The sequence below is a fragment of the Rhinoraja longicauda genome, chromosome 33, assembly GCF_053455715.1.
Source record: "Rhinoraja longicauda isolate Sanriku21f chromosome 33, sRhiLon1.1, whole genome shotgun sequence".
Lineage (NCBI taxonomy): Eukaryota > Metazoa > Chordata > Chondrichthyes > Rajiformes > Arhynchobatidae > Rhinoraja > Rhinoraja longicauda.
The window spans coordinates 10,526,443-10,553,146 of NC_135985.1; the positions used below are offsets into that span (position 1 = coordinate 10,526,443).

Below are 26,704 nucleotides of genomic sequence, written 5' to 3' on the forward strand. Positions count from 1 at the left end.
GAGAGCTGTGAGGGTGTGGAAGAGGTGTGAGGGAGGTAATGGAGATGAGGGGTGGAGGGTGTGAGGGGTGTGGCAGTGAAGGAGGCGATGGAGATGAGGGGGTGTGGAGAGGGAGTGAGGGATGTGGTGGTGTTGAGGGGGTGTTGAGCTGTGATGGGGCGGCCGGTTGGGTTCCCCCGAGGGCCGGAGTCTGCCCCCCCCCCCCCCCCCCCCCCCAGTTGTCACAGAGGGCGGACCGAGCCAATGAGCACCGGGAGGCGGAGCAGCGGTGGAGCGGTGCGGCGCGGCGCGGTGTTGCGGGCGAGGTGAGCGGCCAGCGAGCTGGGTATAAATAGCGCTGTGACTGCCGGCTGCGGGCAGTCCAGCGGCGAGGCTGGGACAGACTGACAGTCACCAGCACACAGAGCGATCAGAGCTTCTCAATCCGCGGCAGACAGACGGACACCAGCGGCTGGAGCCCAGGAGACGCACTCTGGCTGCACCCCAACTTGTTACAGGTGCGCACTACCCAGGTGGGGTGTTGTTGTGGCGAGCGGGTGGTCGGGACCAGGTTGGCAGAGGGTGGGGGAGAGTGTGGGGCAGTCCTGGTACAGGGAGTTGTTCTGACTTGTATGTAGTACGTGCCAAACAGTTTGTGATTTCTAGGCTTCTAGTTTGTATTTTGTGCTGCCTTCTCCATTGTGATTCTCCATCAACCACCCGCCTGGCCCCTCTACTATAATAAGTATGGATTATCTATCGATAATCCATCGCAAACATGCCCCTCTTCCGAGGGACGCTGACAGCCTGAAACTAGGATTAAACTCAAAGCATCCGTGGCAGGATGAGCCGGAGCCCCATTTGTGCACCGCACACTGGTTTATACAACAGGTGTGTAACTTTCTTGTTATCAACATTTGAACACTATATATTAAGAAATTGCAACCACATGTGATAGTGAATGAGAATTCTCTTTTAGTGGATTGCCCAGATAAGGCCCCATATTTATTATCCTGGAACCCTGGACATCATGAAAATAAGAAGGTTACGATTGGACGGGGAATGTTCCTAAAACTGGAGTCTTCTGCCTCGCTACATTCCATTATTATAGAGAATGGGGGTAAGTTTAATTTGATAAATGTCTTTCATGCTTGTAAGCAATTCCCAAATAAAACTGTTTTCCTCCTGTGAGACTCTGTTCCATGCATGGGTTTTCACATTCCTTCCTGACAGAATAGATGCTGCCTTTATTTACAGTTGGAAAGTGCGGGGGGTGCTAAGTGAATCTGAGTTTTGCTTCATTTTTGTGATGGGGGTTTCTGTTCAAGGTTGGTAAAAAAAATAACCCCTGGTGACCATCGGTGACCTTACTGTGGACATTATCTTGCAGGTAAACTGGTGTTTAACGATGCCCCGAAATCCCCAATCACGCTGAAAGCCCGCTATATTCTGATCAGGAACGGCGGCGAGCTACACATCGGAGCGGAAAAATGCCCCTATATTTCCAGCGCCACTATAACTCTCTACGGAAAGTCGACAGATGCATTAAACGTGGAGCATTTTGGCCAGAAGTTCATTGGCGTGGACAAAGGTGGTGTTTTGGAATTGCACGGAAGGAAAACCTTGTCTTGGACATTTTTAGCCCAGACTCTCTACCCCGGCGGCTTGCAGTCTGGGGCTTACCGCTTCGACAGGTACTGGGGCAGCAGAGGTATCAACCTCAGGGTGATAGATCCCGGCACGGCCAAGGTGCTCGCAGCCCACCGTTTCGACACTCACCTCTGGGCGGACGAGAGCAGGCGGCTGCAGGAGTTTCTACGCCGCCAACCCACAGGGCGAATAGTGGCCATCGCTGTCGGAGACTCGGCCGCCAGGAGACTGACGCTGTCTGCCAGGAATGATCTGAGCGAACTGCTGGGGAGCAAAGAGGCGATGTATCTGGGCTACAGGTGAGCCAGCTCGGATCGTGCACGGGGTTGTCGTGCGTGGCCGCACCGCCGCGGTTTTGAGGAATGTGTTTACATTTTTAATCCAGTTTACTTACAACAGACAGTTAGACGCATCCCTGTCTTAATTCAATTCGCGTGCTAGATGATTAAATCTAATCCGGTAAACGAGGCTTCCCGTTTGCCCATTTGGAGCGGCAATTCTTACACAAGCCAGTTACCCTTTTTTATCAATGTTTGCCTGCGTTTGTAACTGTGAGACAACAAGATGGAGGAAACCAGAGGCCGGGGCATTCCCTATTCCCCACATGCAGTCGGAAACGTTACTTGACGTGGAAGGTATCGATTATCTTGTCAACTGGGGGTGAGTTTTTCCGATTCGTAGGACCTTTAGCAGATTTGGATCAAGGCCAAGGTGTAGATTCGCTGAAGTATATTTTAATGATTGGAATTGGAACCACCATGGACAGCTCCCCCGATCCTTTCTCGGGCGACTGGTCAGGTTGGTTGCAAAGTGACAGTAAAACGCAAAGTGTTGGAGCAACTCAGCGGGTCAGACAGCATCTGTGGAGGGAATGGACTGGAGATGGTTCCTATGGGGACCCTTCCTCGGTTTCCTCCTCCCTCCTCCAGCACAATAAGTTTTGCTCAAGGTTCCAGCATCTGCAGATACCTGTGTCTCTAAAATAAATGACCATACTTGAAATCCATAATGTGTGTATATATGTATTTCAAATCATGTATTCGTTTAAGTTTCATACAAGTATATTTACCATTGTAAATCAATCACAGTGGCAGATAATTTCATTATGATCTTTGCCAATCTTGACTTACTTTAGGCAACCATGGGCTGCGATTGGAGTTCTTGGTGAATTATTTCCCATGGAAGATAAACAACTGTATCAGCCTAATGGGTCAACCGGTATGGCTGTAGTAAGAAGAGACTTTCAGACAAATGATGGGACTCGTTTCACAGTCACTGCTTTCAGTGAGTGGGTAAGAGGTAAGTCTAGTCAACAGTTTTGTGTTTTTGAGGTTTACATCAGGTCTTTTTTAGGGTCACTAGTCTGTTCCGACCATAGATCCATGTAAGGGCAAGGCCATACGATTATAAGACATAGAAGCAGAATTAGGCCATTTGCTTTGTCGAGTTTGCTGAGCCATTCGATCTATGTTTCCCTCATTCAACTGATCTATGTTTCCCTCTCAACCCCCATCTCCAGCCTTCTCCCCATCACCGTTGACAGCCTTACCAATCAAGAATCTATCAATTTCCACTTTTAAAAATATCTATTGTACAGGTATACCTGATTCTCAATTCTGCCTTTTCTCCCTTCACTGATTAAGCAGATAAATCTTATATTTGTAGAAGAACACAAGCATTTATGTAAACAAGTGAGAAACGTAATTGCAGATATTCGAAGATAGGTATCCTGCAAATGATTGGAATATAAAAAGACAGCAACGGTTGACAAAATATCAAAAAGTGGGTGGCATGCTGGGTGTGGTATGTGGGCTGATGGGATCATGCTGTGTGTCTTTGATTATAACTATGAGAGTAGAGAGGTTAAAGTTTGGTTATCTAGACCTGGGGTACTGTGCCATATATGTCTCGCTTATTTGAGGAAGGATCCATGTTGGAAGCAATCCAAAGAAGGTTTACTTGAAGGATTCCCAGCATGGGTGGGGTTGTCTTGTGAGGAAAATTGGACAAACTAGGCTTGAATCTGCTAGAGAGTAGGAGACTGAGAGGTGACACCACCGGAACAAAAGATGACAGAGCGAATGTGGCGAAGATGGTTCCTCAACCGACCTGTTATCATTGGGATATTTTCAATGTCCTCCATGGAGTAGACATGCGGGGGGAAAAAATGGTTTGCTCGATCGGTCTTTTTTTTTCTGACATTAATTTCCCAGCCACATTCTCCAAAGGTCTTGTGATGACTTTAACCACATCTTTTATAAATATAATCTCCATAGAAAGTAAGTTTTAACATTGTGTGTTTCCTAATAACTTTTTTTTCCCTATCTTATGAGAACTTTCACCACTGATTACTGGAAATTTTCAAGTGTAAGAATGGATTGAAAACCAGTTTTTGCACAGAAAACAGATGTAATAAATGATTTTTTTTTTCTTGATTGAATGGATATAACTTTTCTATTATCCCAGGGATAGATTTTAGATTTAGATTTAGAGATACAGCGCAGAAATAGGCCCTTCGGTCCACCGGGTCCGCGCTGCCCAGCGATCCCCACACATTAACACTATCCTACACCCTCTAGGGACAATTTAAAAAAAAAAAACATTTGGCCAGCCAATTAACCTACAAATCTGTATGTCTTTGGAGTGTGGGAGGAAACCGAAGATCTCAGAGAAAACCCACGCAGGTCACGGGGAAAACGTACAAACTCCGTACAGTACAGCACCCGTAGTCAGGATCGAACCTGAGTCTCCGGTGCTGCATTCGCTGTAAGGCAGCAACTCTACCGCTGCGCCACCGTGCCAAGGATATGCTCTTGGTCCTAAGTTGGTCACTATTTATGTTAATGACCTTGAGGCGGGGATCGGATTTAAGGTATCAAAGTTTGCCGTTAAGACAAAAATAGATCGAAGGACATCTTGTGATTTGCCTACTTTGGAATTTAGAAGAATGAGGGCTGATCCTTATTAAACATAAGATCCGAAGGAGGCGTAATGTAGAAACACAGAAAATAGGTGCAGGAGTAGGTCCTTCGGCCCTTCGGGCCAGCACCGCCATTCAATATGATCATGGCTGATCATCCAAAATCCCGTTCTTGATTTTTCCCCATATCCCTTGATTCCTTTAGCCATAAGAGCTAACTCTCTCTCGAAGACGTCCAGTGAATTGGCCTCCACTGTGGCAGAGTGACAGGGTAGATGTCAGTGTGTGCACTTGTTGGAGAATGGCTTCAAAATAAAGAGTGAGTCACTTAGAACAGATTTACATTTAAATTTCTTCTCTGTGAGAGTGGTGAATCACAGGGATTCACTGACCCAGAGAGTTTTAGCAACTAGCTCATGACAAGTATTTCACTTGAAGAGGTAAAGTTTTGGAGGATTTGAGGGCTCTGGCAATCCGACACAGAGGAGTTGTGATTTGATTTTTGTATTGAACATTCTGCATGACATTTCTGAAGCAATTGTCTACAACTCAATAGTTTTTTTTCTATTATTATAAACTTAAAAATTTAACACTGAACAGCACACACATAGTTATCGTGAAATTTCCCATGTGCAAGCTGCTACTGATAACTGGGCTTAATTTCAAACCTGTCGGTTGATAGTGTTATTGAACTAGATAAGCTTGGGGGAGATAGGAATGAGAACTGACTTGTCACATAAGTGAATCGGACAGTTATGTAGTGCAGGAAAGAAAGGGAAACAAAAAAAGATTATTGTTTAGGGTTGCACAGTGGTTACAGCACTGGAGACCCAGGTTTAATCCTGACTATGGATTGCTGTCTGTATGGATATTGTACATTCTTTCTATGAACATGTGTGTTTTCTCCAGGTGCCTCCCACACTCTAAGGACGTACAAGTCTGTAGGTTAATTAGCTTCTGGAAATTGTCCTTAGAGTGTAGGATAATCATAGTGTGTAAGGGATGATCGCTAGTAGGCGCAGACTCGGTGGGCTGAAGGGCCTGTTTCAAAGCTGTATCTCTAAAGTCTAAAGCTAAGTCTAAAGTCTAATCATATTGCTGTACCATTCTCCGTCTTTAAAGGAAAGCAATTGCATAATGTATTTTTTTCTTTCTAATATCTATTTTCTTAATGTATGCCTTTTGTGCTTTTATAACATTGTGTTATTTATTCCACAGGTGTCCCTCACTGTGGCTTTCGTGTGGATGTGTCAGATGGTGTTATTCTTAATTTAATGGATGATGCCTCAAGCTGGTTGCCTGGTGATCAAATAGTCATTGCAAGTACTGATTATTCTATGCATCAGGCAGAAGAATTTGATCTCCTTCCCTGTCCTGGGTGTAATATCTATCAGATTAAAATTGGTAAGAACTACAAATCTATAATAATTTTGGATTTATCTCTTTTTAAAACTTTATCTCAAGGATTCTATGGATGAACACTTTGTACAATTTAAATCCACAGAGTAAAAGAAATCCAATGCTATTCAAGGTTTATCTGGGGACATTTCTGATATGCAATCTGTTTTCTGTCTTTTTTTACTGTCGCAAGTAATGTAGACTGTATGTTCAGAATTTAAAATACACTTTATTGATGTTCAGTTTTGCTCAACCAATTTGAATTCCCAACACTGAGTGATTAGACACAAAATGCTGGTGTAACACAGCAGGTCAGGAGAAAAAGGTAACATTTCGGGTCGGAGCCTTTCATCAGACCTGAAATGTTACCTATTCTTTTCCTCCAGAGGAGCTGCTTGACCCATTGAGTTACTCCAACATTTTGTGTCTATCTGCAGTATAAACCGGCATCTGCAGTTCCTTCCTACACATTCTGAGTGATTAGACATCCTTTCATTTTGCTTCCATGCTGAGCCTTTACCTGGCTAGATTAGAGTTGGTGATCTCAACAAACAGGAACATTTGAATTGCCTGCACAGATTAACACACAAAAATATTTTTTCCATTGGTAATGAGTGTATCAACACTGCACAAGAGAAGAGTGTTCTCTGATAAACCTAGCATATAGCACAACTTGTAATTTATTTTGATAGTTATCATATGGTCAGTTTCCTGTGGTAGGTGGATAAATCATCCCTGAGCTTTCTTACTAGTGAGATTGGCTCTAATGTGTTACCTGGTGCACAAGGTTGCAGAAAGTTTTACCTTGTTAGGTGTTTGTATCCTTTCCATGTCCACTCTATCTAAGCCTTTCAATATTCGGAGGTTTCAACAAGATCCCCTCCCCCCCCCCCCCCCCCCCCCATCCTTTTAAACTCCAGCGAATACAGGCCCAGAGCCTTCAAATGCTCAACATACATTAATCCAATCATCCCCGGGATCATTCCTGTAAACCTCCTCTGGACCCTCTCCAACGCAAACATATCCTTCCTCAGATGTGGGGCCCAAACAGCTCACAATATTCCAAATGTGGCTTCACAACGCCTTATAACGCATCAGCAATACATCCTTGCTTTAATACTCTGGTTCCCTCAAAATGAATGCATTGCATTAGCTTTCCCTACTGCTGATTCAACCTGCAAATTAGTCAGAGTCTCAGAATAAGGAGATGCATATTTAAAACAGAGGTGAGTCTCTGGGACACCTTGCCACAGAGAACTGAGAGCAGAGTCCTTTGGGTGTATTTAATGATGCTAGAATTTGATGATGAGGAGAAGGCAGCATAGATTTAGGAAATCTTGGATCAGTCATGAATGTTTTCAATGACAAAGCGGACTCTGGAGGGAGGGGGGGGGGGGGGGGGAGCTGAATAGCCTACCACTATAGTTGCTGATGGTCTGAAGCATGCAAGTTAAAATACCAACCCTCCTTCCCCCCCCCCCCCCCAAAAAAAAACCCACCCTGTATTTCCTAAATGCCTGTTAAATATCTGCATGCTATTTCTACCATTTCCCAGCTGCCACCTGGGATCTCGGACTTCATCCCCTCTGGAGTCTTAAATCTGTCTACACTTATTAGTTCTAGCTGTGAAGTCACCACTTACTGCTTGCTACTTGTTACAGCCTCTTACATTGACTTAATTTCATTCCTTAATCACCAAGTTTATATTCTTACCTGCTATTTTTCTTTTTGCTTCTGTGGACAATGTACCTTTAGTTCCTGCTCTCTTATTCCTGCAAATTTGTCTCCATAATGATTATCATTAATGACCTCCAAGTTTAATATTCATATTCCGCTAGCAATTTGTTCATTTCATCCACTTTGCTTCTTATTCTATGCTTTAAAAACAATATATAATGCTTATTTGGATTGCACACTTGCTTTCTGTGTTTTATCATTATTTTTTCTCTTTCTTAGCTTACTTTCTAGTCTACATTTATTTTTAACCTACAGTGCCTAGAAGCACTGCATCTAATTCTCAGCTAACTTCCCTGAGGATTTGGATCAATTTTTATTACTAACACTACATGGGTCATTAAAATGTCATGGGTATGTGCAAAAGATCAATAGCAATTTATACATTCTCGTTGATATTTAACTCGAGGGGACTGCAGCAAAAGGCAATGGAAGTTGTGCTGCAGTTTTCCAAAGCCTTGATTTGACTGTAGCTGACTACCTACTCTTGGAAAAGGTGCAGTTTAAATTTGCATGATGTGTTAAATATAGAGAAATGTTTGCTCAGACTAGGATTGCATTCCCTGGAACTGAAGGATAAGGAGTGATTGAATTAAAATGTTAAGATGTTGGGTAACAAGGATAGAAAGAGGAGATATCTTTGATGATTGAGAAATCTAAGTACAATACATATATAATCTAAAAATTAGACCCAAGCAATTCAGATTTGACCACTTCTGCATTTAAATTATAGTAGAAACCTTTTACATTTATCCATAAGTATTATTGCTTGATCAGTTGTTAAATTTAAATCTGAAATGGATAGATTTTTGTTTTGTTACTAAAAGTAATGGAGGGAAAATAGACTGAATAGCTTGAACTTTTTCCAATATTCCTAAAGTTATTGACTGTAGTAAAGCTGATTGGCATCAAATCAACACTTGTTGAGTTGGTGTCTGTACTTTTTACAATCTGTCGTAATCATTCGTGGCTTTTCAAATAAATGTCTTAAGCTGTTGGTGATATGCTATTTCAATGAGTGGTAATTTTGGAAAATAATCTTTTATCATAGGCAAGCCACGTTATCTCCATATGGGTGAAATTATAGATGGAATAGACATGAGGGCTGAAGTTGGACTTTTAAGTAGAAACATCCTCATAAAAGGAGAAATGGAGGACTCCTGTTATGGACAAAACTTCTGCCAATTCTTTAGCTATGATACATTTGGTGGACAGATAAAGGTAAGCATTGTTATTTAAGGTCCTTCAACATCGTGTGGATAATATTAATTAGAGGTCAAGCAAATCCTGTATATTTGATCTCTGGCCAAAATACACACTGTTTATCGTGCCTTGTGGATTTTTCAAAATCGATTTAGGGTGAGGGAGGAAATTTCAGTAGGATGGAAATGGGTTTTTTTCCACAGAGGGATCGAATGAGCTGCCAAAGAGACAGAAACAAAATCACAATGTTTAAAGAAGCCTTTGGGCGAGCACTTGGACAGAAGGAGTAGACCTTAATGCAGGCAAATGGGATTAGTACAGATTGTGTCACAGTTGGTATGGATGAGTTGGGCTGAAATGTCCGTTTCTGTGTTGTACTGTTCTACGGCACTAAATGACAGGAAAATGGTGCAGTGAACCATTATCCTTCAATGCCACACAGAGTGGTTTAAAGCTCTGTCTTCTATTCTACTGCAATCTAGAGTAAGTGTCTTAGGAGTTTGCGGAAACTTCTGTCATGCCCGAATATTTTAACTTTTTTGGACTGTATTTTTCTTGAACATACCAATCTGTCCATGATTAAAGTGTATTTTCAAAGATTTGGTTCTCAAATCTAACTCAAGTACATATGGAAGAACTAATTTCATTACCTTGGCTTGGCAGATACTAAGAAACTTTGCCTCGGTTCACTTGTCTGGCGTAGAGTTGACTAACATGGGCCAGCAAGTACTTGGGAGTTACCCAGTACACTTACACTTGGCTGGAGATGTGGATCGGAAAGGCGGCTACAGTCCACCAACTTATGTGGACAACCTAGCCATTCATCACTGTTTCTCTCGATGTGTGGCTATACATGGAACAAATGGTTTGCTGGTACATGCACTTTATCATTCCACCCGACTCTCTAATTTTAACCAAACTAATTCATCAGCACATTCTGCATGTTTTCTTATATGTGTAACCAGCAAATGCTAATGGCAGATTTGGTGCTTTTGACATGCGCTGTTACTCTTTCTCCTTCAGACCCTATTTGGTGTATTGTGATATATGAAAGCAATTTTTTATACCCTTTTTGTTAAAACTTGCCCTCCATCCAGCTCCATCCCAAAACATTGTGAAAATTGCACTATTTTCCACAGTTTATTTACATAGGGTATAATCTTACATTTTCAATCCTAACCAGATCAAAATTGAGTTTTGGGGATAGTTTTTCTGAATTATCCTGTCGCAGATGTTTTAACAATAATTTGAGGAAGGACATTCTTGCTATTGAAGGAGTGCAGCGCAGGTTCACATGGTTAATTCCCGGGATAGCGGGAGTGTCATATGATGAAAGAATGGTGTGACTGGGCTTGTATTCACTGGAATTTAGAAGGATGAGAGGGGATCTTATATAGAAACATAGAAAATTATTAAGGGATTGGACACGCTAGATGCAGGAAACATGTTCCCGATGTTGGGGGGGGGGGGGTTCAGAACCTGGGGGCACAGTTTAACAAATTAGAACTGAGATGAGGAAAATCATTTTCACCCAGAGAGTTGTGAATTTGTGGAATTCTCTGCCTCAGAAGGCAGTGGAGGCCAATTCACTGGATGCATTCAAAAGAGAGTTAGATAGAGCTCTTAGGGCTAGCGGAATCAAGGGATATGCGGAAAAGGTAGGAACAGGGTACTGATTGTGGATGATCAGCCATGATCACATTGAATGGCGGTGCTGGCTCGAAGGGTCTACTCCTGCACCTATTTTCTATGTATCTAAACATCAAGCCTGGTCTCATCTAATTAGATATTCTATTCATTCCTCCCTCGCTCCAGCTTCTTAACTTAAAATGAACCGTTTTAACTCTTGCCCAGTTCTGAACAAGGATCTCAGACCTAAAATATTCACTCTTTATGCAGATTCTGAGAATGCTATTTTTTTTCCTTTTATTTATAGTTTTTAACAATAGACTTGGAATAAATCAGAATTTCAGCTACTCCATCAATTTCAGTGGTGAAGAAAATTTGGTTTTACATTTATACTCACTGTATTTGTGCTACAGATTAAATCAAAATTTATACCTCCATATGCGCTCATATGGCTGAGCTTGAAGCCATTACTGTACTTCAGTACGGGTGACAATAAACTAAACTAAACTAAATTAAATACTGGGAGTATACCGAGAGCTCTGGATAAATGATCATTTGAGGCTTGTTACATCTTGCGCTTACTGCCATGTTAAGCTCGAATGGGTTACAGAGGGCGTTTTCCTAAACTGCAGAGAATTACATGTTGACTAGGAGACTGATCATTTGAGAACTATGCTGATTTACATTCATTGCTCCATTCTAAACAAATATATTGCGTGCCTTTGCCTAATACGCCATGACTTGCAACTGGCTAGCATACACTGCTATCAAATGTACATATAAATTGGAAGAAGTAAGCTCTTTGGCTCCCCTCAGCTTGCTGTGCTATTTAATAAAATTGTAGCTAATGCATCCTTAATTTTATTTATGTTTATTTCCCTAATTCAATCTAATCTTTTAATTCTATAGGTCAAAGATACAATAGGGTACGACACGCTTGGTCATTGTTTCTTCCTGGAGGATGGAGTGGAGCAGAGAAACATACTGTATCACAACCTGGGTCTCCTTACCAAGCCAGGCACTATCCTCCCTTCTGACCGCAATGAAATTATGTGCATTTCAATCCGTAATCAAGTTTGTGGAAATTACATTCCCATACCAAGTAATGACTGCATGTAAGTTAAACCTGGAATTTCTCTCGTTGTTTGAGTCACTATATTGACACATTTTCTGGCCATTTCTGATTAGAAAAAGATTCAATGTAAATTGAGGGGATGTCAGTCTATCATGGAAAGTTAAATGCAAGCACTTCAAGATTTTAACCATCATTCATATAATTACTGACTCAATGGCACTGCCTCAGACAGGATGAGCCCATGTTTACATGTGAACCAACTTCAAAATATCCATGCATGCCTATCTTAATATAAAAATCCCAAGGTTGCTGCAGGCAGTTCACCTCCAATAACACTTAGAATATAGAACAATATTGCACAGAAACAGGCCCTTCAGCCCATGCAGACCATGTTGCTAATCTAAACTAATCCCACGTGCCTGCATATGTTCCATATCGCTCTGTACGCCAACCTGGTCATGTATCTGTCCAAATGCATCTTAATTTGCTGTTGTATCTTCTATCACCTCCTCTTGCTATTCATTCCAGGCACCTACCCTCTTCCTTACAAGTTTCCCTTTAAACTTTCACCTTTCACCCATGCCCTCTAGTATTCAACATCTTTACCTTGTGCAACCTTTCCTTATAACTAATACGCTCCAATCCAGCCAACATCTTGGTGAACCTCTTCTGTACCCTCTCCTAAGCCTTCTTGTCCTTCCTATAGTGTGGTGGCCGGAACTGCAGAAAATATTCCAAAATTGGGCATAAAAAATGTTATATGGCTGTAAAATGACTTGTCAACTTTTATACTCAATGCCCCGACTGATGAAAGCAAACCTTCTTTGCCATCCCATCCACTTGTGTCGCCACTTTAAGGAGCGATGAACCTGCACCTCAAGATCCCTCTGTTCATTACAGCCCCTCAGGGGCATTCACTGTACACTTCCCTCTTGCATTTGACTTTACTTTTGTGATGTCCTCCCAAATCAATATGCAACCCCCTACCTCGTTTAGATCCCTCTCTAAACCATCTATGCCCTGGAACGTTAAGCTGCCACTCCAGCTCTTCTTTTAGCCAAGTTTTCGTAATAGCTGCAATATTGTATTTCCATGTATTAATTCAAGCTCGAAGCATATCTGCTTCACCCATTATGAAGGATATTGACCTGAAACATTGACTATCCATTTCCTTCCATGGATACTGCCTGAGCCGTTGAGTTCCTCCACCTGCTCTCAATTTTCTTACTTACTTAATAACTCCCCGCATTAAAACAAATATGCTTCATACCATCTTTCCTATCATGTTCATGATCTTGGACCTACCTGTTTTTCCTGTCAGATTTGCTTGACTTAATCTCTACCCTCTATTTTCTGGGTATGAGAATAGAAAGAATTTCAGACCTATTTATATTCTGGGATCCCCGATTAAATGTATTTATACAGGATATATGATTGTTATATTTGTGGAATGGCTTATTTGTGATGTGGCACGGCACTGGAGTTGCTGCCTTACAGTGCCAGAAACCCAGGTTTGATCCTGACTACAGGTGTTGTCTGTTCAGAGTATGTACATTCTCCCTGTGACAAAGTGGGTTTCCTCCCATATTCCAAAGACGTGCAGGTGACAACCACTAGTTTGACATTTTAAAAAAACCCAAAGATCTAGTTTATTCATCATCATTGTTACATTCACGGTGGATGTCATTCTTCCATGCCTGGTCAGGTCCACTGTGACTCTAGAGACAAGCAATCTGATGATCCTTTGAAATGGCCCAGCAAAGATCATGGTCATACCAGGGTAGCAGAAAGAATGTCGGGGTAGGGGGTGGATGATATCTAGAATCAATGCATTAGTGTGTGTGCGGAGGGTGGGGGTGGACTTGGATAGAATAATAAGGTTGCAATCGGTTTGGAGGATTAAGGTTGAATTGTTATGAGTTGAGGGGGATGTTGGTGCCATCGATATTGCAGAGTTTGGTGATTGGGGGGTCTGAAGGACACCTGGAACAAGGGTTAAGTTTCTAACACGGGAAATCTGCCTGCAGCTGGTTTTCAGCACTGGATCCTTAGGGCTAAATCCTTTAAGTATTATTGAAGCAGGTCTCATATTTTTCTGCTCTTGCATGAGTGGGCTTTACTGTCTGCAGGCTGCACAGTGCAAATTCTTCTTCCACCCTAATTCTTATCCCTGTCACCAAGAGCTGCTGCCTGACCCACTGAGTTACTCCAGCATTTGTGGGTTTTTTTTGTAAGCCACCATCTACTGTTCCTTGTGTTCCCAGACTTAGCATACTAGCCATGCTGTGGGTTAGAAAGGAAATGACATTTATTTCAACACATTGTCAACTTTCTGAGATATTTAAACATGTCAAACAAACTGACTCATCCAATTAAACATTGGACTGTTGAGAATTTGGATCTCGCTCAAACCTGAGTAGCATACTGTTGTAAATGTAGTCATTTTAAGAGGAAATTTGGCTTTATTGGATGCCGTGTTATCACTAAAGTGGAATGTTAATTTGCAGGGCTGTCACAACATTTTGGATATCCAATCCTAACAACCACCTCATCAACAATGCAGCAGCTGGTGCCCAGGTAAGGCAATACTTGGTTGACTTAGAAAACCAGTTTCGGGATGATTAATTGTTATTTTCTCCAGGTATACAGAGAGCAGCCTGGGATTGCAATTTCCCTCCTGGGATAAATAAAGTTCTATCGTATCGTATTGTAGATATTCTTTTTCAGAGTCATTCTGGTAACATTCCCTCACCATCCCTACCTAACATTACTGATGCTATTTAGTCAGGAAAGCATGACCTGGGAATCATGTTTCCCAATCTGACAGGCTGCTGTCTGTATATATTTGTTTTGTAAATCTGCCCAGTTGTTAAACAGGCTCCATTTATACATGAAGTGAATTAGATTTGTTGTCCTTTATTGTGGCTTGATGTTTTAGTTAAAGTTGTGCAGTAAACAAGATCACAGAGAGTGTCCTATTCACATGAACATCATAATGTTTATATGATCATTATGAATTTCTGATCACAATGTTCTCAACATGGGCAAGGGCACTTGTTAAAGCACCGGAATCGTAATCCAGAGACTAGCGATATCTATCAGAAGGGAAAACCCACCAGTAAGAAAATTAAAATTTCTTAATAAATTCAAATCTGAAAAAAGAAACACTAACTATTCTTCGTAATGTTCTTAAACTACTGGATTGTCATTAAAAAACCCCATCTGGTTCACCAATGTCCTTGAGGTGAAATCTATCATTCAGATGTGATTTATAGGTGACTCCTGGCACACCCCATATAGTTAACACTTAATTGCCAATGAAGTGGCCTAGTAAATCACTCGGCTCCATTACAGTCAAACTTTAAATTTATGTTCTTGTACACATAATGACACAGAAGGAGACCCATCACTTCCTTGCCAAGCCCCTGGGAGCAATTGGCCCCTTTCTTCCCTCACGTTTCCCAGTAGCCCTTCAAGTTATTTTCTCTCAAACATTCCTATCAACGTTTTCTTTGCTTCTAATTGCCAGTAATTTACAGTAGTCAGTTAACCTATTGGTATTTCATTAGAACCTGGGAGGAAACTGAGTCACTCAGTTGAAACTGGTGGTCATGGGGAGAGTGTGCAATCTCCACACAAACAGCATCCAAGGCCAGAATGGAACCAAGGTTCCCAAAGCTGTGAGATAACAGCACTGACTGCTGTGAAATTGTGCCTCTGGCAGAAAATTGGATGGGACAGCCTGGCATTGACTTGAGTTTCGCAATGTTTAAGAAATATTCAGTCGGGTACATGGATAAGACAGGTTTAGAAGGATATGGGCCAAATGCAGGCAGGTAGGACTAGTGTAGATGAGAAATGTTGGCCGGTGTGAGTAAGTTGGGCAAAAGGGGCCTGTTTCCATGCTGCAAGACACTGTGACTCTATTGAATCTGGATATGGCAAATAGCTCCCAAAAACATCAGACAAAGACCTCCTCCAAAGATTTGCAGAGTGCTATGCCACTGACCAGTCATTCAAAAGCCCGACATATTCATACTTGCAGATTCATTCCTGACAATGTACTAGATCTCCAACACAATCCATGAGTACATCTTATTCCACGAGTAGAGCAGTCTCACCAAAGACAGGAATTAATGCCACACCTCATAAATATCATGGCATCAGGACAGCCATGGACAAGGAAACCTCTTCCTGATTAGGACTTATCACCTTCGCAATACCGTGGTGGTTAGTTTTGGTGTGAAGTCAGGGCTTTGCACAAGGATTGTGCATTAATCGTTTCTACTAATAGCAGCATTGGCAGATCCATCTACTACTGGTGAGGCCATGGTCAAGGACGTATACGCAGTTATTTCAGTTTTGCCCTTCAGAACATAGCATGGTCATTATAGTGATCTGATCACAACCTGATCACTTGGCTATGGATAATGAAACCCCTGCACCCCAGAATACGTTTAGTGCTCTTGTATTTTCAACGTATCTTCCATCTCCGTCCAGTATGCTTCTAACATCAGCATCTACCCAACAATATGAAAACTGCCCAGCTGTGCTCTGTTTACAAAGTTTAGGACAATCCAAACTGGCCAATCTATCTATTCTCAATCATCTGCAAAGTGATGAGAGCAGTCATGGACAGTATTATTAGGCAACACTTAATTGCTGGTGCCAAGTTTGGATCTTGCCAAGGCTGCTTGAGTTCAGGCCTAATCAAATATTGACCATCTATATTTGATCTTCTAACCAAGCAAAACATCTCTTCATCCAGCCAGTTGAGCCCTGTTAGACACTTGCCAGCTTCATAGGACTCCTCCTATTCTTCCAAACTTGAATCTATCCAATCTCTTCTAATTTAACAGGAATCAGTTTGGTGCACCTTTGTGTCTATGTTTTTCTCTCTCAAGTATATATTTTCCTGGGTAAGGTGACCAAAAGTGTACTGCTCCAAGCATGGCGTTTTTATTTAATTGATTGTAAAATACAGCATGGAAACACACCATTTGGTCTACTGAGTCCACTCCAACCATCAATCACCCGTACACCCTGGTCTCAGGAAGAATCTGTATTCATGCCATTTTATTGATTTTGGATGAGGTCGCCCAGTAGAGAGCTCTTCTGTTCTTCAAATTCATCCATATGGTTACGTGAGAAGACCGGTAGGGCATCCATTTAATATCTTGCCCAAAAGGCAGCTCACCGTCATTTCTGCAATTCGGTATCAATCTGAGATTTTGCTGCTCCAAACACTCAGTCTTTGTTTCCAAGATGCAAGAACTATATCGCTGAGCTATGGCTGATTTTATAATGAAGATTAAATTGTCCCAAACAATCATTTTTATAGCTGGCTTACTAATATGTGAAAATTCCCAGTAACTGTTATTTCATTCTTACCATGTAAATAATGTGTGATGTCAAATGCCACAATTGCCAGGAGAGAATTAATGATATAGTTATCACAGATCTAACTGGTCTGAAATCTGCAAAATGTATCAGTACCCTATAAAATTCCAAGCAGTAGTTTACTATATTAATTATTTTATTCAACTTGGGGTCATGAAACAGGGCAAGTTTTGAAATGGGATTTGTGGGCTGGCATCTGAAAAATTACTCTGAAGGTTGTTAAGTTGGTGAAAACTTATGGTGATATCTTTGGTGGTGTGGTTGTCAGGGGCGTAGGGGAATGCTTGCACATAATTGAAGTAAAACAAAAAGCGCTGGAAACACTCATCTGGTCAGGGGGCATCCGTGTAGAGAGAAGCAGAATTAATGTTTCAGCTCGGCGAACTTTCATTAGAACTGGGGGGGAAAAAGCAGCCTACAGGGTCCAGTGAGAGCGATGGGAGAGATGGATAGGACAAAGGTGAAGCCAGGGTTGTGTAGTGATATGCTGTTAACAAAGTTGTCTCATTGATAGACTAATGCTGGCAGTCAGCAAGAAAAGAAATAGAGAAAGGGACATGTAAAAGGCATAAACTGGAGGCCAGAGCTGTTGCAGAGAACTTAAACCCAATGGAAAATATTGGAAATTGGGTAACGCTTTTGGAGAGAGAAAAACTTGGTTAATATTGCAGATGAATTGGCCAGTTGTCATACAGGGAAAGCTTGAAATTGTAAAATTTGATTTGGGGTCCCAAAGCCTGCAAAATGTTTAGGTGGAAGATACATACAAAAAGCTCAAGAAGACCCAGTCTGCAGAAGTGTCTCGACCCGAAATGTCACCCATTCCTTCTCTCCAGAGATGCTGCCTGTCCCGCTGAGTTACTCCAGCTTTTTGTGTCTATCTTCGGTTTAAACCAGCATCTGCAGTTCCTTCTTACACAAATGTATAGGTGGGACTAGTGTTGTCCTGCAAGATTATGCTGGGCCTTTTGAATACATCTACACAAGTGTAACTTGTTGGTGATGAAACTTTGATCTCAAATAGTCATTTTTTTCTCTCCATAGATACTGCCTGATTTGCTGAGTATATCCAGTATTTCTTTTAATTTAAGAATTACAATGGTTTAGCGCACTACATTCTCAAGGGAAATTATGGAACAACAATAAGTGGAATTGCAAATAATACCTTGATTCCATAAAAATAAATTTTTATGAATGTTTCTGTTCAGTGTGTGGCAAGTAGGCAGCTACTTTGTATGAAAGATTATTGCTGCAAAATGCTTTGCATGAGTCCAGGAACAGTCCTTGCATGCAAAGGCATTTTATTCTGCATCTATTTCAGATGTTCAGCATTTGCTGATTTTTCAATTGTTCTGCATACATTTGGTCCAACCTACAAAAAGCAATAATTAACCTCAACCTATTTTTAGCTGGTTCTCCTCTGGGATGTGTAAATTCATTTAAATGTATAGGTTAGTTTTTTTAATTAAATATTCCTATTGAAGCACAATTATGCTTAGAGAAAGTGTTTTGTTTATATATATATAGTTTTTCCTGGTTTTAACATTCCTTGTGTGATATCTTCCTTTCCAGGATGTGGGAATATGGTATATTTTCCACCGTAACCCCACTGGAGAATCTGTGGGTCAATTTCCAGATGGTCAGTCAGAGTTTACCCCCTTGGGAATATTTTACAACAACAGGGTCCATTCTAACTTTAAGGTGTGTATACTCTGCTACAATAAGAGCATATAACAATGATTTATTTTGTACTTGTAGTTTTTGTTTCAAAATAAGATTTCCCAAAATTGTTGTGAACTATTTAAAATATAGCTTCGAGGCACCTTGTGTATTCTAAGCCTAGGTTTTGATTTCAACCCAAAATGTTTAGATTAGTTTGGAAATACAGCGTGGAAACGGGCCCTTCAGTCCACTCCAGCTATCGATCACCTGTACACTACGTCATCCCACTTTTGCATCTTACACACTTGGGGCAATGTACAGAAGCCAATCAACCTACAAATCTGCATGTCTTTGGAAAGTGGGAGGAAAGTGGAGTACCTGAGAAATCCCACGTAATTACCGGGAAAACATACTAACTGGATATCTTGCTGAGACATGAGTCAAGAACATTAATGTCAAGGATTGTGTCAGATCTCAAAAGTCCGTGTAGTGGACGCTCCCTACATTATTGTCCATGATATGTTGGCTCCATTCCTCACTTACATAGAAACATAGAAACATAGAAAATAGGTGCAGGAGTAGGCCATTCAGCCCTTCGAGCCTGCACCGCCATTCAATATGATCATGGCTGATCATCCAGCTCAGTAACCTGTACCTGCCTTCTCTCCATACCCCCTGATCCCTTTAGCCACAAGTGCCACATCTAACTCCCTCTTAAATATAGCCAATGAACTGGCCTCAACTACCTTCTGTGGCAGAGAATTCCACAGACTCACCACTCTCTGTGTGAAGAAATGTTTTCTCATCTCGGTCCTAAAAGACTTCCCCCTTATCCTTAAGCTGTGACCCCTGGTTCTGGACTTCCCCTTACATTACAGTAGGTATACTCTTGGGTGAAGAAGGGTCTCGACCCGAAACCTGAAACATCATCCATTCCTTCTCTCCAGAGATGCTGCTTGTCCTGTTGAGTTACTCCAGCATTTTATATCTACCTTCGATTTAAACCAGCATCTATAGTTCTTTACTACTCTTGGGTGTTTAGACCGTTGATTGTCTTATTTACAGTATGTGTTATCAGTGAGTTGTTGGATAGCCTATGCTCTTCCTCCTGTTCTTTGGATCAAGGGTTTTGTGTTCTGAGGCACCTTATGTTTAAAGAGCTGCTGCTTCTCTTTTTAACCACAGTGGTGTTTCTAAACCCAAAACACCTTACAGTCGAGGTTGGTTAGCTCTTGGATCCTCAATTGATTCTTACAAACCTGCCCGGGTACGTTTTGGTAGAGAAGCCTATCTTTCAATAGGTGCTAATTAAAGCTCTCGTTGTTTGTGGGGTCATCAGATTGTATGTAAGGCGCTGTCTGAATAGAGTCGTCTTTTGTGCGGTGCTTGGAAACTCCAAAGTTATTTGTTTCTTGTGGCTGTGTTGCTTTGTGCCTGGTGGTTTTAGGTAATGCTCGATCCAACCGACATCGCCTTTGTGGTTTCCAGTTTGGAGAGTGATGTAGTCCAACTGCTGCCTATGACAAGATCAAGGGCATTGCCTTAAAGCCTTGTGATTGTCTCTGACAAAATAGGTTGTTGATTTTGACAAGTCTGCGCTTCAAGCAATTTGTCAGGAAGATTCTGTTGGATTGATCTTTTCCTACTCCCTCCTTGTAAATTCTGTCTTGCTGCCAGATTGTCTCTCCAGCATTGAGGTTATCCAGGAAGATTGCTTTGTCTCACATTGTCTCGCTGCCAGGGCATTTTCAAGATTTCTTGAGCAGAAGTCCTCTTTGGCTTTGCCCATAGTCCCCAATGTGGGGGGGAGGGGGGCATCCGTGCTGATGACCCTAGAGTATTAGTTCCATGATTGTGCTAGTGGGAGATTCACGCGGCATTCACATACTCTACAGGGAGAATCTTTGAGATGCCAATTTGACTCATTTTCCACTATCATTGGTAGCATTCCATTAGCTTTCCTAATTACTTGCTTTCTAGCCCATTGAGAATTATGCTGATCTCGGCATTTCAGAACTCACCCTGTCTCTCACTATTCAGATAAAATTCTCTTTCATTTTTCTTGCCAAAATGGTCAGTTTCCCATTTTCCCACATTATAATCCATTTGGTAGAACATCAAATCCATCTCTGACCTTTCTATGTCTGCTTCACGACATCTCTGTGCCATCATCAAATTTAGCAGTTTTAGCTTTTGGTATCTTGATCCAAGTCATTTATATGCATAGTAAAAAGAAATTATGGCCCTAACGCCAATTGCATTGGCACCTTGCTCACTGCATCTTGCCAATCAGAAAAAGGCCCATTTGATGCCTTGTGTTTCCTGCCAGACAGTCAACTTACTTTTGCTGTATATTATCATTTTGAAATGCCCAATCCTCTAGAAAAGAATAGGGGGTTTCTGTAGTTCTCAATTGTACTCAGTGTTACTAATGTGTGTTTTATTATAGTGCCAGGCTGGAATGTTGGGATCAATATCTCCAGCGATTCATTGATTTCTGGTCTCCTTTTCCCCAGGCTGGACTTTTTATTGACAGTGGAGTGAAGACAACCAAATGCAATGACAATGATCCCAGGGAAATTCTTGCACTAAACTTTGCCAGGTATAGCAGAATTAAATATTTCAGAAGATTGATTTACTTCTGTGTAAAGAGCTTTCCATACTTTTACATGTTTCTCTATTTAGGATTGTCTTTGTGCGCAGTTCAGGTGAAATTATCTTTGCTGGTTCAGTTTATGCTCTTATTCAAACAACTTGATTTTTTATTAGAAGGTTTTATTAGAACATATTTTCTTAAGGCATGGAAGTAAGCCATTCGGCCTATCCTGTCTATCCCAGCGCTCAGAACAATCCCTTAAATCCAATAGTCCACTTAGGTGCCTGTTAACCATTCTCCCTCACATGCCCATGAACACTCCACAGGCTCTACTTAGTAGAGTAAAGGTGTGCTCTATGACATAATTGGCTTCATGACAAATAATGGACAAATGTTGGTTGTATGCTCAATAATGCACAGAAACGCTGGGGCTAGTTTATTGATCAAGTAATGCTTGCTAGCATGATATCACCCTGGGAAATTTGGTAAAAACTCTATGCAAATGAGTCCAACTTATAAGCATTAATTTTTCCAATGCTTGAAGCATTTTTAAATTGAATGAAACAGATTCCATGTAAGCATTATTTAGGGAGAAATTATGCAAGTTGTGTTCACTGGTGAGTTTTGATGCATATTTGCGGCCTCTTCCTTGTGGGAACTGAGTAGCTGATCACTTCCCCTGCAGTAAGTCTGTGGTAGATTTGACTATTTGTTAGGAAATGATTTAATTCAGCCAATATTTTTTAGTGCTTGTTTTCCAAACAGGGCCAAATGCTGGAGATTGGTGTTTGTTTTTGGCATTGGGTATTATTGTTGGATACCACCAGTTACTAGTAAGAGGGAGGTAAGAGTGTGGAATTAATGGACGAGGTCAATGTTGGGGAATCTCAGTGGGTTGATGCGAAGAAAAATAGGAAAGGAGAACTCTATCGTTTCTCACTACAGGCATTAGCAACATAGAAATTGAGCTGGGTTAGGTCAGTTGTGAAGGGAATGGGACAAGCGAGGTTCTTGACTAATGACCCAACAGAGAGCATGGTAAAATTATCACTTGGTGTCATGGAGACTTGCAGCACAAAAACGGGCCCATCGGCCTAGCTTGTCCATGCCAATCAAAATGCCCCATCTAAGCAAGTCCAATTTACCATTGTTTGGTCTATAGCCCTCTAAATCCTTCCTATCCATGTACCTATCCAAATCCCTTTTAAATGTTATTGTACCTAGCTCAACTACTTTCTCTGGTAGCTTATTCCATGTACTTGCCACCCTGTTTGAAAAGGTCACCCCTCGGGGCTGATACCAAGTAAACAATTATTCTGCTTTAAAATTCTCTGTTTCTTCAGAATATCTTGCAACAATATGAGTAAAACTGCATTGTTCTAGTGATAAGTACCACATACAGTGAAGTACAGATAGATATATCTGCTGCTGTTTAGCTTAAATAATAAATAATGAACATTGTGGGTTCACGTGTAATTAATAATAAGTATAAAATATTGAATAATTTTCTTACAATTCTGGCATCTATTGCCAGCAACAGCTATTGGATCTTCTAATAACATGCTCCATATGCAGCAAGAAGAGCCTTATCTACCATTCAATTGTTGTTTTTATTATTTATATTTTCCAATTGTCTTGATGTTTACACTTTGCTGCAAGCAAATTTGGGATAATATGCAATGATTGCTTAATTTTTTTGGCTGAAATCGTGTAACAAGCAAAGATTTGTTCTTGAGTGATTTATTTATGGCTCTAAATATCTTATGCTCAACTGATAATGAAGCATTAATAAATCATTAGTACTTAAAACTGTCATATTAGCCTTCTGTTCCCGCTGAATCTTGGTTTCTGATGTCTATTAATTTCTTGGGCCTCTGTGCCTGCCTTCTGTTTTCAATACTTTATTTCCCAAGAACCGTGACAGATCTGTAACTTCTGCTCTGTATCTTTGACATAGGTTTCGCCCTCATCAAAATGCTGACCCAAGGCAGCCACGTGTTCCTGCTGTTATTGATGGTCTTATAGCATTTAAAAACAACGAGCATGGAGCTTGGGCTAGAGGTGGGGACATTATATTCCGTAACTCCGGGTAAGTTCTGTTATATGCTGGAACATGTCTTTGCAACAAAAAATAACTTTGATATATAGAGAAGCATTGAATGAATTACTAGAGATGGTAGTCACTGAGCTAAAGGTTCCACTGCTGATGCTGCATGCACGGTACTGAAGATTTAATACAGAGGTAGTTACTACGGCTATACAAAACAATTCGCTGATCACATATGCTTCGTAAAGGATTTGATATTATGTTGCTTGCTGTATAATGTAAGATGCGTGAAATTCTGGAATGTGACCCCATTCTTTTTGCTTATGTAGGTTCTCTGATAATGGGATCGGTCTGACTCTAGCAAGGTAAACTTGATTTTCTAATTTTATGAATGTCTTTCTCGGTGTCGAACTTTCCCGATCAAATAATTTTGGGTGACAAACCAAAATGTGCAGGAACAATGCTTATTAGTTTCCAACAGAGTCATAAATTATGGTTCTGATAAAGGTCATAGACCTGGGATGTTAATGGGTTCTTTTGTCACATATGCTGCTGAACATTTCCTGTATTTTTAAGTTTCAGGTAGTCTTTGTTTGCAGTTGGTTTTTAGTGAACAAGGTACCTGAGGATCATTCAATCCATTATAAACTCTTTTGTGCTTATTTTTTCATCCCTATTTAAAATGAAAAATTCTCACAAGTATATGTCCTTGCTCTGGGTGATGCAAAGTGTTATTGTTATTCCGATGAAAAGTTATTGTAAATGTGATCAATAATTTCCAATACAATGTTGGCAAGTGTACAGTGTAAGATTTCTAATATTCTAAATGAAATCTGTTTTATACAATTGTTAAATTGTATGCACATCTGGCAAGAATCGTTTTCATTTACTTGTAAAGGAAAATTAGGTAGAAAAATAATAATGATCTTAATCTCAGTCTGAAGAAGGGTCTCGACCCGAAACGTCACCCATTCCTTCTCTCCTGAGATGCTGCCTGACCTGCTGAGTTACTCCAGCATTTTGTGAATTAATCCGAACAATAATCAGTTATGCCATGAAATGCAATAAAATATAGAACAATGAAAAACATAAATATTTCAACATGTAACTAGATTTGACTTTGCCAATGTGGTTTAGCCTGCTTATTGGCCAAGGTTAACACCACATAAGTTCCCATAATTTTGTTGCCACTTCGCTCAGATCCTGTAATTGCTCTGCTTTTGTGCTCTGGTAGTTTCTCCACTTGCCTTTCTGCCACTTATGTAATCTTCAAAGCATCCCTTGCTTAGAGAGACATGGTATCCATAAACACAAACAAATAATTCTTGAGAGAATATATTTTATGTGTTGAGAGAGTATTGTTGATCAAAATGCGGGGACAACTGTGCATGGTGACATCCAACTCTGCTTTAGTCTCATCTAATACATCATTGATAGTGCAGCAACCTCAGCAGTGTGATGTTCATGGAATCAGAGTGGGCTGTTTATGTCCTCATGTTAAACCTATCAATTCACAAGTTTATCCTTGATTTTCTACCTCTGTTTTACTTTTCTGCACTTGCCCCCACATCCCATGGTTTATTTTAATATCTAAAGAGCTATTGATCTCTGCCTTGAACATAGTAACTGGGAGACACAGGAGTCTGCACATATTGGAAGTTTGAGTTTAAAAAAAAAAAGAGTGCTGGATGAACTCAGTGGGTCAGGCAGAATCAGAGGGAAATGGACAGATGAAATTTCAGGTAGGGACCATTCATGATGGAATGGGGGGAGAAAATGGCATCGAAGAGGATGTGATGGAGTGCAGTAAGAGGCATTAAAATGTTTGCTTTTGATTTGTTTTTGTTGGCATATTAAATTGGAAATGGAGAATAATTTGGAGAACTTCTTCTTGCGTTTGAGGCAACAGAAGTTATGAAGCTGCTTCTGCTGTCTCTGTTTGTTGTCGTTCGCCTGACTGAGATTCAAGCTAATTCTATCAATTTGAAAGTCGCATTTTGTGAATTCAAGAAAGCTTCACTATTGACTATGATGAATCTGAAAAACAAGTGGTGAAGAAGACGCCAATCCCATTGAATACCTGGCAAATTATAATAATTTTGGCGAGGGTCTCTGCAGAACGTAGGAACTCATTTTCATGGTGGCAAGATTTTCATGGGTACAGAACACGGACAATCAAAGTTATTGTTTCCCTACTCTGCAACTTGAGATACTTCATTTCCCAAGAAGCACAACAGTGTTTATGATGGGAGGGCTTGAGAGAACAGGCAGTTTGTTGGTAGTGAGTGTAAGGTGCTGCTTTTTTGAATTGCAAATGATGGAAGGAACAATAATCCTAATTTGTTTAATTAGCTGCCATTGAGTGGAATTAATAAATTATTCTAACATTGAAGGATCAATGCAGAAAGTCTCTCTCAAACCATCATTTCCTAGTTTTCACACTAAAATGGGAAGATTCCGTAATGGAAACATATATTTAACATGTAAACTCTGTGATTGTTATTTGCATATTGTTACAGTCCTCCCTTTGAGTAAAGGATTGAAAATATTTGCCAATTGATTGATGGCTCTTCCTATGTAAGTTAGCATTATGAACCAGTTGATAAGATAGTTGACCTACATAGAATGGGAGGATCCTGTGGTCCTAACTATCTTTTACAAGAGTGGTTTAGAACCTCCCTACTTCTAGTGAGTACTCTGCTAGATGGTAACATAATTTGGCACTGGAGTATCAGTCTGCACTTCCTGACATTGTGTCAATGGTGAGGGGGGCAGCAATGAGTAATTTTAACCAAAGAAAAAGCAGTTTCACAACTAAAAGCTGTCTTCAGCCCAACACGTTACTGAATCAGTATATTATGAACTAAATTCACTTGCTTTACTGTGGCTTGCAATTAGGTCTTCAGGAATTTTAAATGTTGAAATTTTCAGTATTTTATGTAAAGTGACTAGTCTTAGTGTACAGTATTAGATTTATGTGGAAATGCAGTTGCAGTTTCTCTTGACTACTTCGAAAAAGAAATTCTCTTCTAAGAGAACATGCAATTTAGTTCTTTCTTCAATACAAAGAATAATCTTCAAAGAATTGTGTACAAAGGACAACTATCTCTAGTTGATATCACTCTTTACTGAAAACTCACAATAGGAAGGATTCTCAACGACTATTGTGGTTTTGTTTCCATAGTGATGGAACATTCCCAACTGATGAAGGCTCAAGCATGGAAGTGACAAGATCAGTTTTTGTTGGTGAAAGCATCAATGTGGGCTACAATGGTGGACAAAACAGATACTGGGGCAAGGGTGCATATGGAGAGTACAGAACATTGCCAAGAAACAGGTAGCACATATAAAGCAATATTATAAAGTGTATTGCTTCGAACTGTTGCAGGAAGCTACAGGGCGAGTTACATT

General features: G+C 40.7%; 2 protein-coding genes across 7 annotated transcripts in view; both read left to right on the forward strand.

Annotated features, from left to right (window-relative positions):
- LOC144609082 (cell surface hyaluronidase CEMIP2-like) overlaps positions 1-26,704 on the forward strand; it is an 82,589-nt gene that overhangs the window by 29,672 nt on the left and 26,213 nt on the right. For 4 of the 5 annotated variants that reach the window (XM_078427448.1, XM_078427449.1, XM_078427450.1 and 1 more), the window contains exons 5-17: positions 959-1,099; positions 1,370-1,928; positions 2,765-2,928; positions 5,768-5,953; positions 8,733-8,902; positions 9,548-9,757; positions 11,423-11,628; positions 14,096-14,165; positions 18,561-18,689; positions 21,167-21,252; positions 23,204-23,335; positions 23,623-23,658; positions 26,478-26,630. In XM_078427448.1, coding sequence (XP_078283574.1) covers positions 959-1,099; positions 1,370-1,928; positions 2,765-2,928; positions 5,768-5,953; positions 8,733-8,902; positions 9,548-9,757; positions 11,423-11,628; positions 14,096-14,165; positions 18,561-18,689; positions 21,167-21,252; positions 23,204-23,335; positions 23,623-23,658; positions 26,478-26,630 — 2,242 coding nt within the window. Of the gene's footprint in view, positions 1-517; positions 871-958; positions 1,100-1,369; positions 1,929-2,764; positions 2,929-5,767; positions 5,954-8,732; positions 8,903-9,547; positions 9,758-11,422; positions 11,629-14,095; positions 14,166-18,560; positions 18,690-21,166; positions 21,253-23,203; positions 23,336-23,622; positions 23,659-26,477; positions 26,631-26,704 lie in introns of those variants that run through there. The other variant, XM_078427452.1, reaches the window with a different exon arrangement.
- The window catches only part of LOC144609083 (cell migration-inducing and hyaluronan-binding protein-like), a 151,286-nt gene continuing 124,853 nt past the window's right edge, over positions 272-26,704 (forward strand). For both annotated transcript variants that reach the window (XM_078427454.1, XM_078427453.1), the window contains exon 1: positions 272-497. The gene's annotated coding sequence lies outside the window, so the exon portion shown is untranslated. The remainder of the gene's footprint in view (positions 498-26,704) is intronic.